Source organism: Anopheles coustani, chromosome 3, assembly GCF_943734705.1.
Source record: "Anopheles coustani chromosome 3, idAnoCousDA_361_x.2, whole genome shotgun sequence".
Taxonomy (NCBI): Eukaryota; Metazoa; Arthropoda; class Insecta; order Diptera; family Culicidae; genus Anopheles; species Anopheles coustani.
Window position 1 is genome coordinate 25,536,109 of NC_071288.1, and position 15,146 is coordinate 25,551,254.

General features: G+C 48.0%; 2 protein-coding genes across 2 annotated transcripts; one reads left to right on the top strand and one right to left on the bottom strand.

Moving 5' to 3' along the window:
* Positions 1-306: 306 nt before the first annotated feature.
* On the bottom strand, positions 307-4,709 carry LOC131272143 (potassium channel subfamily K member 18). The gene is made up of 6 exons (XM_058273785.1): positions 4,403-4,709; positions 4,072-4,318; positions 3,809-4,005; positions 2,696-2,837; positions 1,915-2,621; positions 307-436 (listed from the first exon to the last, which is right to left on the bottom strand). Exons 1-5 carry the CDS (start codon positions 4,707-4,709, stop codon positions 1,976-1,978), a joined length of 1,539 nt encoding a protein of 512 aa, XP_058129768.1. The 3' UTR covers positions 307-436; positions 1,915-1,975.
* Positions 4,710-9,734: 5,025 nt separating this feature from the next.
* Positions 9,735-11,054, top strand: LOC131271923 (probable pyruvate dehydrogenase E1 component subunit alpha, mitochondrial). Its single transcript, XM_058273507.1, has 4 exons — positions 9,735-10,230; positions 10,300-10,477; positions 10,555-10,699; positions 10,771-11,054. Exons 1-4 carry the CDS (start codon positions 9,750-9,752, stop codon positions 10,954-10,956), a joined length of 990 nt encoding a protein of 329 aa, XP_058129490.1. The 5' UTR covers positions 9,735-9,749; the 3' UTR covers positions 10,957-11,054.
* Positions 11,055-15,146: the final 4,092 nt, after the last annotated feature.

Here is a 15,146-nt window from a genome sequence, read left to right on the forward strand (position 1 = left end):
CAATTGATTGGGTGTTATGGGTGTTTTTTGTGTTCGGTTTCCCTCTTCCAAGAAACACTTCCTGTATCGTAAGTACGGTAGAGAAGCTCATCTCGGTGACGGCGCGCTTACATCGCCGGACACTCTTCCGATTCCTGTTCGGACTCCTCCGGCAGCGTGTACACGCCAGTGTTCAGATTCGAAGTCATCATCGGTAGGCCCGCGGCGTGCGCCGGATCGCCTATCGGGTGTAGCATCGACTGCCCAACGACCGCTCCGGGGCCAAGGTCCGACAGCATTTCCGCCGGCATACCGGCCGGACTCGGCCCGTTCGGGGCCATCGTAACGATCGGGATCAGCTCGTGGGCGACCGGATGATGTACCGAGTGGCACTCGTGCGGCATATGAAGTTGGCCGAGGTCTGGCTCCTGGGTAAATATTACCGACGTCGGAGTACCTAGGGGGCAAACAAAATAACAGAGAAAAAACAAACATATATAATAGAGAAATAAATGTAAACTCCCAAAGAATGATTTAAATCCACTTTCACTGAAACTTTGTTGATCTTTACTATACATTTTCAAATATCCAGATTTTCGGCTGTACTAAACAAACTGTACCTTCGAACTGGTTCGAGACCAATTAATCGAATTACCTTTGCCCGGTAGTCATTCCATATCGGTTACGGGACACTTTCCACTATCCTTCAGTAACAACGAACCGAAGGAGCCTTTCGCTGATCGGTCTTTGATTGGTGGTTGATTAAATTAGAACCCATTTTCAATTCCCTCGCTTTTCTCCACCTTACGCCCGCTCCATCTATCACCGATTTCCCCTAACAGAACCCCTTTTTGGGCTAGGAAATGGGAAGGTACCCTCCCGGTAGATGGTATCGAGCGAGTAATTGAGTTACGATTGTTTCTCATATTCCGAAGGGTTTCGGAGTCCCAAACTGCGCACATCCTTTTGCCGAATTCCTTCTAGTGGAAAGATTGCTATTCTTTCTGTCCACTTTATTACAACATCAAATAGCATGATAGTGCTACCCTAAACACCTAGGACACACACGATGCATGAAGTACTTTCTCACAACAATCTTTGTTACTTTGACTACGCTATCGATCATAATTGAAGGATTTCGGGAGTTTCACTCCTAACAAAATGCTTAAAGTTGGAATGAACAAGAAAGGTGGATGAAATAATCCACAAAATTGCATTTTTACTAAATATTATCCATGAGCCTGCAATAAGAACTAAAACATATTTTTACCATTTACTTTCAACCCGATATTCCTATGATAATTAACAACTGTATTAAAGCCACCTGGGGCTTAGTGGAAACGGAAAATTATAATATTTGAACCACAAGACATCAAACCTGATTATTTATTAAAAGCATTTTTTAAACCCTTTTCAAAAAATTTGCCGAAAACCCTGAACAGTCATAGTTTGCCACAAGATTTTTCAATTAAAAAAAATGATTACGTAAAATTCAAACTAAAAATCAATGCTCAAACATTATTTAAGAGTCTTCAGAGGTACATTTTTTTTTTTTTTTTTTTTTATGTGGCACGACATCCCCAAGTGGGACAAGGCCTCTCTCCGAAGAGAGTTTGTGTGACCGAAAGACGGTATATATTATAGATCGGTGGTCAGCCGTTCGTAATACCGGAGGATGCCAGACTCGAGATTCGATCCCACACCTGTGGTGTGGTGTTTCCTCGCGCTACCGCTGCGCCATGGGCACCCCCTCAGAGGTACATTGCGAAGGTATAAAAATAAGATATTTGAAGTCGTAAGACATAAGTTTTAGTTAAATGGTAAAAAGAAAGATAACTTTTAACAAAATTGTCTCATAAAGTATGATTTATGTATATGATGAATCTATCAAATTAATTGTGTATAGCTGGCCGTCCACAAAAGGCATCACCTTACCGGTAATGAGCGTTTCCTCGGTGGGATTCCGTTGGTACAGGTTGGTGTTCTTCTCGTACCGTCATGAGGCGAGGAACCGCCGCTGCTCGTTGTGGTTCTTGATCTCCTTTTGCATCTCGACCATGTGCCGCAGCCGGTGGATTATCTCGTCGTGCAGCACGTTGAAGCACATCGCCGTCAGCGCCATGCCGGCCATGATGTAGCCGGAGCAAAACCACGTGGTGGCGGCCGACTCGCGCCTCGTACCGGGTGCCAGCGTCCCGAACCCGATCGTCGACAGGGCCATGAAGCAGAAGTACACGCCGTCGGACAGCGGTAGCGACTCGAGCCGGAACAGCGTCAGGGCACCGACCACGATGTAGATCGACATCATCGCCACGCAGAGCAGGATCGGTGCGAGGATGCTGAGCCCGTGCATGGAGGCACGCGACTCACTGTCGCTGCTGCCGGTGGTTGAGTCGAGGTCGGGTGTGGTGGCGGCCGCCGCCAGCATGGTCAGCTGTTTCTCCGGCGAGCTAACGCTGTTCTGCAGCGAACCCGAGCGCACGTAGTACGGTTCCTGACCGGAGAGGCCCAGATGCTGCTGCTGCTGCTGGTGCATTTCCATCTGCTGGCGTTTGCGTTTCATGCGCTTCTCCTTTTCCTCCATGCGCTTCTCGTCGTAGCAGCAGTATCCACAGTTCGAGCACAGGCAGCAGCAAAGGACCCTATTTTGGGAAGGCAAAGCGGAAAAGTAAAAGGTATTTTAAACGTGTTTCTGACGGCATAGCAGTAAACGTACCTGGAAAATACGCCTCGGGCGACCTTTGCCAGCATCCCGCCAGTACTGGAGAGGTACACCAACGTCAGAGGAATGCCAAGCACTGCGTACGCCAGCGTTATCATCCTACCGAGCACGGTCCGGGGGGCAACACTTCCATAGCCTGCAAACGGACGGAACACGCGGATTAGCATTTCCATCAACAGTCTCTTCTGGCATTAAACTGAAAGCGTTCGATGTCCTGCCGGCGAATACATCATCCAACATACCCTCCCCCTGCTAATGGAACCGAGCTAATGAAGGACTGCGAAAGTCTCTTCCAGCTTCTTATTTTACGCTCTCGGCCGAAGGATACTTTTCTTGAGAAAAACGTGACCGAGTGGAGCGACACGTGCCCAGCTCTAAACAACATGGCGCCAGAGAACGTGAGCACTTTGTTGGGAAATGTCCGAAAAGGGTAGGGTAAAGCGAAGTATTGGGGGTTCCAATACTTATTTTGGTACGAAAGTGGAACCATTAAACTAACAACCGGGATTCCTTGCAGGTGCGAAACCATTACACCGTGTTTTTACCCTGACCGTCCCGAACTTCGAAGGTACCGGGAACGGGGAAGGATGCACCGTCTCTTGTGGAATAGTAGCAGATTAAAAAAATAAAATGGATTCCATCCACTGCCGGCCCGCCAACCCTCGGAGCCATTCTCATGTTTGGGCAGCCGGTAGGTTCGAAGGTGTTTCGCCTGATAATTGCTTTTATCACTTTACTCAATGTACCGTAAATGGCTATTAATCGGGCGGGCCTCGCGGAAAGGCGTTGTTGTGCCGTTCGCCCTAACGGCAGTAGCACTTTGCCACCTCGAAGTTACGGAAGTTATTCCAACCGAAGGAAGATAAACAACCGCCCGAGAAAGTATCAATTAGCCTTGCCGGTGTGCGAACGGAACGTGAGGGTTTAGGATTTAACTAACTTTAAATTTTAATCATTACAAATTGCACATCGAATCATCCTTTCCGCACTGAACGGCGGAGATTTTCTGCCATTATCGTTTCCCAAAGGTTGCGAACCTTATCTTGCGTCGTAAAATGTTAGGACCTCGTTCCCTAGGGCTTTAATACATTCTCACCCGGAACTTACCGATCGTCGTCAAAATGGTCAGTGAGTAGAGGAACGCCCTGGCAAAGGTCCAATTATTGTCCGGCCCGTGGGCCTGATCGTGTGCGCCACCGCCCGACCCGGTGGCCGCGTGCTGCATGTTGTTAATCTGGGTCATCTCCTCCAGCAGCCTATTGACGAACTGCTCCTGAAACCGGGCAATCTCCAGGGATGCCAATCTGCGGAGGGAAGAGAGCAGGGTTACACCTGGTTTTGGGGCGCAAGGCATTTTCCCGCGTTGCTACCTTGTCCAGTTTTCGCGATAGAGAATGTTTAGCGACACCGTAATGTCCCAGATGTTCTCCACCGTCTTCTGGCGGGCTTCGACCGCCTCGAGCAGGATCAGCTGGGGAAAGGTGAGGTTGGCCATATCGTGTCGCCCGTGGTGGTGGTTCTGCAGCGTCTGCTGCTTCTGGTGGCGGTTGGTTGCGGCCAGCGTGCGCTGCTGCATCTGCGAGGCGCCACCCTCAATCGCGAGGAATATGAACGAACCTTTGGGGAGGCAAGTGCCATATATGTTTAACCAAGAACGTGGGGGTTTATCCGAGAGCATTTTTAGGCTCCGGACACACTTACCCAACAGTGTGTACGCCAGCAGTAGCGTGCAGACACCGATGTTCGTCAAGAGTGCGGCCCAAAAGGTGGAACTTCCGCGGCCACCGCCACAGCACGAGCAGCAGCGGGACCGCCCGTCCGGTGCGTCCTTGCCGCTGCCGTGTACCGTCGTGCCGTGCTTGGTCATGGTGGTCTGCGTGCCACCCTTGAGCACGGTACTCGTCTCGCTGGTGCAGTGTGCTGCCTTGACGCCCTTCATGGTCGCGGACTTGACCAGCGGTGCGTACGTGTCGTAACGGTAGTGCTCGTGGCCGTCCTTCTCGCTCATGGTTGCCTAGCTCCGTCGCATCCCGGACACTGCATACCGCTCAATCTGACGCACTTATTTTACTCAACAAATCCCAACACCCCAGCGGCAGAGAATATCCTTCAACTTCAGCTGGATTCAGGCGAATCTGGCCAACTCCAACCCTTAGTTGCCGTCAATAGCCACGAAATCCTTCCAAAACTGTCCAAATCAACATTACCACCCCCCGCTCTGTCCCCACCGGTGGTGGTGGGGTGGTTTATGGTTTATGTTCGGAAGGATTATGGCTTTCAACTGTCAACTTTGATCGAAGTTGGTCTAGCGTTTCTACTTTTTTTAAACAGTTTTCTTGCATTCACCTTCCCGGATGTCGCAAAAATTGAATCGGACAGAGATAAAAGACAGGAGATCAGTAATGAAAGAGTGTGCCAGCAACACCAGCATATTTCGCTCCCAGATTATGACTGTGCGTTGGCGATCCCGTTCTGGCCCACTTGAACAGATAGCGTGCTGGTTTCCTTCAGCAGCTCTCCCGGGAGAGCGCTGTGAGACATTGAGAGATCGCATGTTGTGTTCACTCGCAGCAGTGCTGAAGAACGAGAGCACTTCCTCAGTGCTCATAGCAAACGTTAAAACAGAATGCAGCCCTACTCTTACTCCTATCAAGGATTATCAAATTGGTACTCGGACATCGCGATCCTGTTCACTGCAAAGCAAAACGAGTTGCGCCAGATCCTGCAGTAACATGCAGTGGATTTCTACTCCTTCCTTAAGTACACTCCGACTCAACTAACTTAATGACAATTTTCATATAAAAGAATAAATCCTGTTTTCTCTGTTCATGTAATACGTAAAAGTATAAAATAAATTAAATGAAAAAATAAATTTTCAAAACAACAGTTTTTCCTTAAACGTACTAAAAAATAAAAAATAATGTAAGTTAAATGACATATGTATTTATGTATCAGTTTTTTGTTTTTGTCATTATTCGCATAGCATCGTAGATGGCGATCGAACTGAGAGCAATCTCGATGCAATGCGAATAATGATCAAAACGAAAAACTGATACATATATACATTTGTCATTTAACTTACATTATTTTTTATTTTTTAGTACGTTTAAGGAAAAACTGTTGTTTTGAAAATTTATTTTTTCATTTAATTTATTTATGTTTCACTCCTTTTTCACTCCTCCTTTCTCACTGGCACGCTCACTCACTCAGCCCTTCCTAGTGACCTGCAACAACAACCAAAAAATAAAACAATAAACGATATTGTTTCGCTCGTAGAGCATGTGTCACTCTCGTTTCGGCATGCCTTTTGCCAGCAAAAAACATCTAAAATTCCCACCTCCGCCCCCATCCTCGTTGTCAAATTATCATTGCCAACCGTATATCATCACCAAACACCACCACCACCACCATTCCGTCCCCTCCCAAACCCGTGCCACCTGATACCACACATAACTCACACGCTACTACGAGCTACACTGTATGTGTCGTCGAAAACCGTCACGGCACAAAATTAATCACATCGCCAAATCCGGTCAACAGCTCCAGCTCCCTTGGGGGGACGCACGTTCCGGATGTGTGCAAGGGATTTAGGATCCTCCGTGTGTATGTGTGTTTGTGTGTGTGTGGTTGTGATTGTGTATGTTTGGATGGAGGTTTTCCCTTTTTTTATTTTTAGTTTTCCCCCCTTTCACTTGGGTCCGCTCGAAACCCTCAACCGTAACACCTTAGGCACTCCTGGAATGATAATCGCACATCTGTGCACATATTCGGTTTGCATTTGGTTGGTATTTTTCTCGCTCCTTTTTGTTTTTGTTTTTTTTTTTTGCGTTTTGGTTGTTTCGACAAGAACAAACATATTTTTGTTGAATAAATTTTCTCTAGCTCTCCGTCTCGCTCGTTCGTCACTCTAACACACTCTTTCTCATGTACTAGCGAGCCGAAAGTCACGCTCTCGCATCGCAAATTTAGTGGGGATTACTTTTTTTTTTTTGGGGGGTAAATTCATATTCACTTCCTCAATGATTAAAATTCACTTTAAATTCCACCAACTTTTCGGGTGCATGCATATGCAAGGCATTTTGTTTGTTAATATTTCGTACGCTGCACGCTGCTTAGATCCTTGCAAGCCCTTTTTCCCGTCGTGCTCGATTACTTTTCATACCAACCCCAAACCGATTCGCGATGGTTCGATGATTTGTCGATGGCTTTTTATATACTCTATCCATTAGATGGCAAGTGTCACCTTCGGCGATGGGTCCTGGTGGTTTTTTTTTATTTCTCCGCCCCTTGACTTAATAACTGAATCCCCGTGACGCACAAACACCGCACTTTTCTCTCACTCTCTCTCCCCCCCGTGCCACCGTTTATAGTTTTTGGGGAAAGGAAAAATCACAAAGTCGCCTTCCCGATCGTGCAATCGATTATTTGACCCTTTATCGCTGGTCCTTCATTTATTGCTAGCACATAGCACAGGATATTACTACCATGATTCGATTCCACTTCGAACACGTACTATCCACGACTATCCTTTATCCAGATTCAATAAAACGCCATCGAAGGCAAACACACCAGCAGCCCAACCTGGAGACCCATCGCACTATTCCCTGCAGGACACCACGCGTTCGGATTTATTTATTTTCTCCCACATCTCCCGGAAACGGCACGGCCACGGCTGGGACACTCACATTCGGCCACCGCTCGAAGCAACAACAAACAAAGCGCACTGGTACAGCTTCTTGGACGCTTTCGGTCCTTCTACCCAGTCCCGGCCAGCAGAGATGAGAAACTGAGCCGCTTCGAGCCGAGGGTGCAGGAGAGAAGCGCAATGTACGAGCGGCCCCAAACCGTAAAGTAAAGGATAAACCACGTCCTGTTCACCTCACCGCATGGGGTCCACGAAGGTGCTTGAGAAATGTTCTCAGGGAGCACTTTAAGACGCACTGGAATGCATGTGTCACCGTGTTTTTCCAACCCGAGTTTCCACCGCTTCACCGGTTTTGGTGCCCAGAAAGCAGCGCAAATTCCTTCTCGGTTCTGGAATTTCTACCCTGCACAGCGCGTCCTTCGCTCGGGAGATGCTGTAAATTACGATACCACTGCAATGGGACGTAGCGACTCTCGACGAATGGACACACACAGCTCAGCTTGCCGTGGCCACCGAAGCACCCTGTACCGCTGTTTGCCGTGCGCTCGAATGCGCCTGCTCCCCAAATCCACCACGAGTGAGACAGCGAGCGGTAAGGGGGAGCAGAAAAAATACATTTTCTGATGAAAGTGCTTGAGAGCGACTCTCTGGAAGTTTAACTTCAGTAGGTTTTTTTTTGCAATTTTGAAATATTTGAAAGCTACATATGAAATATGACTCTCGATTGCCTTTTTTCTTTTGTGAAAACTCCCTTCCATGGTGTTTGTATTGGCATTGTGGAACTATTCAATTAACACTTCACTGTTAACTGTTGCATGCTTCGGAATTAGCACTTCCGCGCCTATGAATATAAGTACCCTAAATATTAGCGATAGGCGTAATAAATTGCCAATTCATTATTTGAGAATAGATAAACAATAACGACTGTAAAATAATCTCACAATCCCTTAAAATATTTACGTTGCACCACGTGGTCATCGTGAACGACCAGGCTGCTCCATCACCTTCCGAGCCATGTGTCATCAAAATTGATGAAATCATGTATGAACATGTTACTAGTTTAGGAATATAAAAATTAATCCGAAATACAAATCTCATTTCTGTTTTTGGTTTTTTTTTTAATGATTACAGAAAGTTTAAATGACTTAGTTAAAATTGGCCGGGGAATTTTTCCAAATTTTCAATAAAAATTTTTTTTTTTGAATGATTTATGTTCTCACGTTTGTTAGCTCTTGGTAGGACTAAAAAGAGTTGTTATTACTGGTCTTCAAAGGTTGGGGTTTTGTTTAATCATCCATAAGTTTTACAAATAAGGAATCGAATTTCGAACTGCATCGATCAACTTAAAAGGTCCGTTATGGTACCAATTACGAAAAACAAGTACGTTTTGTACTGCTTGATAAAATATTGCTTCATCAGTGTAAATAATATCGGAACGAAATAAAATTATTACAAAAGGTCCAGTCCTCCTTCTGTCACGTGCTTTCCCATCGACTGATAAACACCATCAGATAAGGTTCTTAGTTGCATCGGGTGCAACACAAAGGTACACAAAAAAGCGACACACCTCTGCAGGGCTTATTCACAGCTCTTCGATTAGCGAATTAATACCCAACCGCCACAACCACACCAGAACCGCTATTATCGCACTCCGTTGGTAAGCGTCGACGTGATGCACCAATACGCTTAGCAGAAGTTGAAAAATAATGCACTTGAAAGTGACGCGTTCGATGTGCATACACTCGCACCATCGTACGGCGCCGTCGGGTGCACTATTTTTGCACCGAAAAACTATTTCGCCAAGCCGACCCGAAGGGACGTTCCCAACCACGACGGGCATCACGCGTGACAACACGGTTCGGATACGGTCAGTACGGGTGCAACGGTTGCATCGATCCGATCGCTCACGCTTTTCACCGCCAACCGGACCGAAGAGATGATCAAAACAGGAATGGGATCCCTTGTGCCGCGCTTCGTCCGGCAGCAGGTAATAGGAAGGAAGTCACTACTCCTAGCCCTCGATCGGGCCTCCCTGCTGTTAGGACATTCGTGAGAGGACTTCAACATACTCCTAACCAACCGATTTGTTACATTTCCAGACGGCGGCATTGCCCACCGCAGTGATGTCAGTGAAAAATTATGCAACCGAAGCGACGTTCGAGACGAAGGTAAAATTCGCGACCGCACGGTGTCGGTTGTGTTCGTGATGTGAAACCCCCCAACAAAGGGAAGATGATCTCTCGGGGTTTGTTGTTGATCGTGAGCAGACTATCGTTTCAAACGCATTGTCTTTTCTTTAACTTTCTTCCTCGAGCGTAGCCCTTTAAACTGCACAACCTTAAGGAAGGCCCGCGAACATCGATGAAGGTGACGAGGGATGACGCGCTTAAGTACTACCGGCAGATGCAGACCATCCGCCGGCTGGAGACATCGGCCGGCAATTTGTACAAGGAGAAGCTGGTGCGCGGTTTCTGCCATCTGTACTCGGGCCAGGAAGCGTGTGCGGTCGGTATGAAGGGTGCCATGCGCCCGCAGGACAACATCATCTCGGCGTACCGCGTGCACGGCTGGACGTACCTGATGGGCGTAACGCCAAAGGGGGTCCTGTCCGAGCTGACCGGTAGGCAGGGTGGGTGCGCGCGCGGCAAGGGCGGTTCCATGCACATGTACGCACCCAACTTCTACGGTGGCAACGGAATCGTGGGGGCACAGGTACCGCTCGGGGCCGGTGTCGCACTGGCGTGCAAGTACAAGGGCAACGAGGGCGTATGTCTGGCGCTGTATGGTGACGGTGCGGCCAACCAGGGTCAGATCTTCGAGGCGTACAATATGGCACACCTCTGGAAGCTGCCGTGTATTTTCGTCTGCGAAAACAATGGCTACGGTAAGCTGGAATGGTCAGTAATCTAACGCGGCAGCAAATCTTCACAATCCACCGTCCATTTCCCTCCAGGCATGGGAACGAGTGCGGAGCGCGGCTCATGCAATGTGAACTACTACCAACGCGGAGACGTACTGCCGGGCATCTGGGTGGACGGTATGGACGTAGTGGCTGTCCGTTTGGCCACCGAGTTTGCCATCAATCACGTCCTAAACGTGGGTCCGGTTGTCATGGAGGTCTATACCTATCGGTATGTTGGGTTTAATACTTATAAGCTCTAAAACTATACTACCATTGCTGATACCTCTTCACTTTATCGTGCCTTAGTTACTCCGGCCATTCAATGTCTGATCCCGGCACGAGTTATCGCACGCGCGAAGAAGTCCAGGAAGTCCGTCAGACGCGTGATCCTATCTCCTCGTTCAAGGACAAGATTCTAACGGCAGGATTGGTTACCGCTGACGAACTGAAGGTACAAACCATATCGCAACGCAAAGCATGCATCCAAGCTTGATTGACAATATTTTTCTTTCTTGCTTCCAGGCAATTGACAACGAAGTCAAGAAGGAGGTGGACGAAGCAACGAAACAATGCAAGGCGGACTCGGAGATTGGTCTGCCGGAGCTGACGACCGATGTGTACGCGAGCAACCTTGATGGAGATATCCGTGGCTGTACGCCCGGTTCCTGGCTGAAGCATGCAACGCTCAAGCAGGCCCGTAACCTGTGACGAAACTGATGTACCGTTGAGGCCCTCGGTAGCCCATTCTAATCCTATCAAGTGACCTTTTTTCTGCCGTGTACAAACTTTAAAATATACCGTAGACATTATTGACCCACATGCGTGAGAGTGCAGTTCCTCCGTGTTATGGTTTGTTGATTTACATAAAATGATTAAAACTTTATTACTAATTACGTACAAAGTTACAAGTTAAAATTATAACGCGCGTGTGTGTGTATCCGGTGTATTGCGGCCAGCGCTGCCGTACGTCCGTGCCGGTGCGCGGTTGGGAAGCGAGAGAGCTCGGGGCCGATCTTCTCGAGCGCTCCACGGCAAGGACTCTCCACATCGAAAACCCAGTCAACAAGGACAGGGTTGAGCGGAAGCGTTACGCGCGCGCCCAAGGTGCCTACACAACACCTCCCCCTTTTAAGTCAGCCGATACGCGGTGAACCTACGAGGCAGTCTTCTATTCCTAGAAGAACGTCGTGGTAGTAGCGGCTGCTGGTAGTTGTCGTTCGCTGTGACAGGAGGCGGACGTCGCGCCTGTTGCTGCGGTGGCGCTGCTAGCGATGCTGATGATTCGACCTCCGGTTGGGATGAAACCGAGGGCTCCGATGCTCCAGGTTGGTGGGATGTCTGTCGTATCCCGGGCAAGTTCCACGCGTCCAGCAATACGTGAAGTGGAAGTTGATCCCAATCCTGCTCCGCATGATCCGAAGAAGCCGTAGTGCGTCGACGGAGTTGATCCACGTGCCGACGGAGCTTCCTCTGGTTTTCGGTGATGACCTCGAACATAACACGTCCGATGCTGCGGACGATTCTCCCAGCGATCCAACTCCAAGAGTTCCTCCGGTACACCTTGGCATAAACTGGATCGCCCGGATGCCATTTAAGAGAACCGTTCTCTGCCGTAGACTCTGATGATGCTGAAGGGCGCAGCAAATGATGAATGGTCCTGATCTCCCGGCCCAACATTACCTCCGCTGGAGTGCGCTGTTCCAGGACTGCATTCGGTGTGGATCTGTAAGTATGAAGGAATAGATCCAAAGCCTCTTCGAGTGATGTGGCTCCCACTCGAATCTTCTTTAAGGCACGCTTTAGAGTATCCACAAACCGCTCGGCTTGGCCATTCGATTGTGGGTGGAATGGCGCGGTTGTGATATGTTTTATACCGTTGCTGCTACAGAACTCCTTGAAAGCTCCGCTAACAAACTGCGTGCCATTGTCGCTGACCAGTGTAACCGGTGGTCCGAATCTTGAAAATATTCCTCGCAAAATACTTATCGTTGACGACGCTGTGATGCTTCCAGTTTTTATGATTTCGGGCCACTTGGAGAATGCATCGATTACGACCAGGAAATATGCTCCATCGACTGGTCCCGCGTAATCGATGTGAACCCTGTCCCAAGGTCCAGATGGTTTGGGCCAACGCGATGATGTCTCTACCGGTGGAGATTTAGCTGCGTCTTGGCACGCCTCGCATGCAGCGACGCGATCGGCAATGTCCCCGTCCAATGATGGCCAGTATACAAAACTGCGTGCGATTGCCTTCATCCTCTGGATGCCCGGATGTCCTCGATGTAGTTGAGTAAGGCATCTTTTCTGTAGCGATGTAGGGATCACCACCCTCTCCCCGAAAAGGATGCAGCCATCCACGGTTGTAAGTGCTTCCTTCCTGTTGTAGAATCGAGCCAAATCTGCGCCATATGTGATATTATTTGGCCAGCCATTCGTGATGTAGCGATAAACCTCACGCAACAGGGTATCGTTTCCCGTAGCCGTTGTGACTTCTCTAAAATTGATTGGGAAGGCGTTTAATGAATGTACGACTACGGAACTAATGGCTTCCTCGAGCTTTATACTCGCAATCATGTACTCAGGCTCCGGCTTCGCGTGCTTGCTGATAAGTCGCGATAACAGGTCTGCATTGCCGAATTTATCTGTTGGTATATATTCAATTTCAAAATCATAAAGCTGCAGCGTTAATGCGAACCTTTGGAGCCGGTTTGCCGTATATATAGGAATTCCCTTTTCCGACCCGAAAATTCGCAACAAAGGCTTATGGTCTGTTTGGAGTTTAAAATGTCGTCCGTACAGCATTTTATGAAAACGCGTAACCGCGAAGATGATGGCGAGTCCCTCGCGATCTATTTGGCTATACTTAGCTTCGGCTTTGGTTAAAGCTCGTGACGCGTGCTGTACGACCTTTGTTGATCCATCCGCGAACTTGTGGCTAATAGTTGCGCCCAGGCCTACGGATGAAGCGTCCGCGGCAACTATTATTTCGGCTCTTGGGTCATAATGTGTTAAAAGCAGTCCTGATGTTAAAATATTTTTAAATTTGTTGAAAGCATCCTCGCATTGCTCCGTCCATACAAACTGGGGTTCGCTCTTCAATAAATTGTCCAGGGGGTATCTAAGATCGCGCATCCTCGGCACAAATTTACCGTAATAGTTTATGGCTCCTAGGAATGAGCGAACTTCGCTGACGTTGGATGGTGTTGGCAAATTCACAATTGCTTCAATCTTCTTCGGGTTTGGCCTGAGACCGCTACGATTAATGATGTGCCCGAGGTATTCAATTTGGTGCATTTTGAAGGCACACTTATCGGCCCGAATTGTGAATCCAAAATCCTTTATCCGTTGCAGTAGTTGGTGTAAATTCTCGTCGTGCTCTTCTTCTGTTTTTCCCCCGACTACCACGTCATCCATATAGCCAGATGTGTCACGCAGCCCGGCAAGCATCGTATCTATAATTTGTTTAAATGCGGCCGGCGCGATTTTTATGCCGGGAGGCAAACGATTGTAATGAAATAAGCCGCGATGTGTATTTATTGTCAGAAGCGGTCTGAAACGTTCTTCGATCTCGACTTGCAAAAATGCGTCAGACAAATCTATTTTACTGAACAATACGCAGTGGGCTAATTTGGCGAAGATGTCGTCTGGCAGTGGTAGTGGATACTCATGTGGTTGTAGCGCAGCATTCAGTCCGGTAGAGTAATCACCGCAGATACGGATGTTGCCATTGCTTTTACGCACAACCACGATTGGAGTCGCCCATTCAGAGTAATCAACTGGTGTAATTACTTTCAATTTCTCCAATCTTTCAAGTTCTTCGTCTACTATGGCCTGCATTGCATATGCAACGGGTCGCCTAGGGCGGAAAACTGGTCGACAGTTTTCTTTAAGCTGCAATCTGATTTGCGCTTTCTTGCACAGCCCTGTACCAGTAAAAACCTCCGGAAAACTATCCTGCAACTTTTTCAAAATGTGCGCATTGGACGAAATTTTAGCGCAAAATTTATCCATAGGAACGGAGCCAAGTGCAAATAAGTCTACTAAATCCGCTCCCAATAAAAGTAGACCGACCTGGGCCACGCGGATGATCGCTGGCTTCGTAGTGTTGCATATTGTGACGTCCGCTTTGAATTCGCCCAATAATTCGAGTTGCTCATTTGATGCTGTTTTTGCACACACTGTAGGTCTTATCAATGGCGGTTTTCCTAAAGTTGCCCATGCAGTATGGCCGATGACGGTAATATCCGATGCCGTATCCAATTGTAACTGTATGCTTCTTCCATTAATAATAACCTCGACAAATTTTCGATTGGTTTGCACACTGCACACGCTAACGGTTTTAGTCGAAAGTTGTGGTCGGTATTGCTTTCGACGTACGCGGTACTTTTGTGAGCGGCAGCGTTCCTCACAATGCCCGATCTTACCGCATTTTTGGCACTTATGCGTAGCCTGCGGACAATCTTTCACCCAATGCCGACCACCGCAGCGCCAACATGCGCTTGGTGGCTTAATATTGTTTGTTGACCGATCCTCACGACTGCCCCAGCGGGGACGTGGTCCTTTCCCGCAAATCTTTTGCTCGTGATGCCGACCGCCATTTTGTAAAGCGAGCACACGTTCTCCTGCTTCCCCGACGATCATTGCATTATCCAGTTTTAAATTTGCAATCCGATTGCACTCCGCGGAAAGCTGCTCAAGCGTTACATCTTCTCTTTCTTCTATGCGAGTTAGTAGCTTTAATCGGAAATCTTTGTCCGTTTCCTCCTTGAGTCCGCAAACAAAAACTAGACATTTAAGTTGTTCTTCGCTCATCTGATTGAGTTTGAAGTCAACGCATGCTCGATTGACTCGGCAAGCGTATGCCAAAAAATCCTCTGTGCGAGATTTTAAAAGCTGCA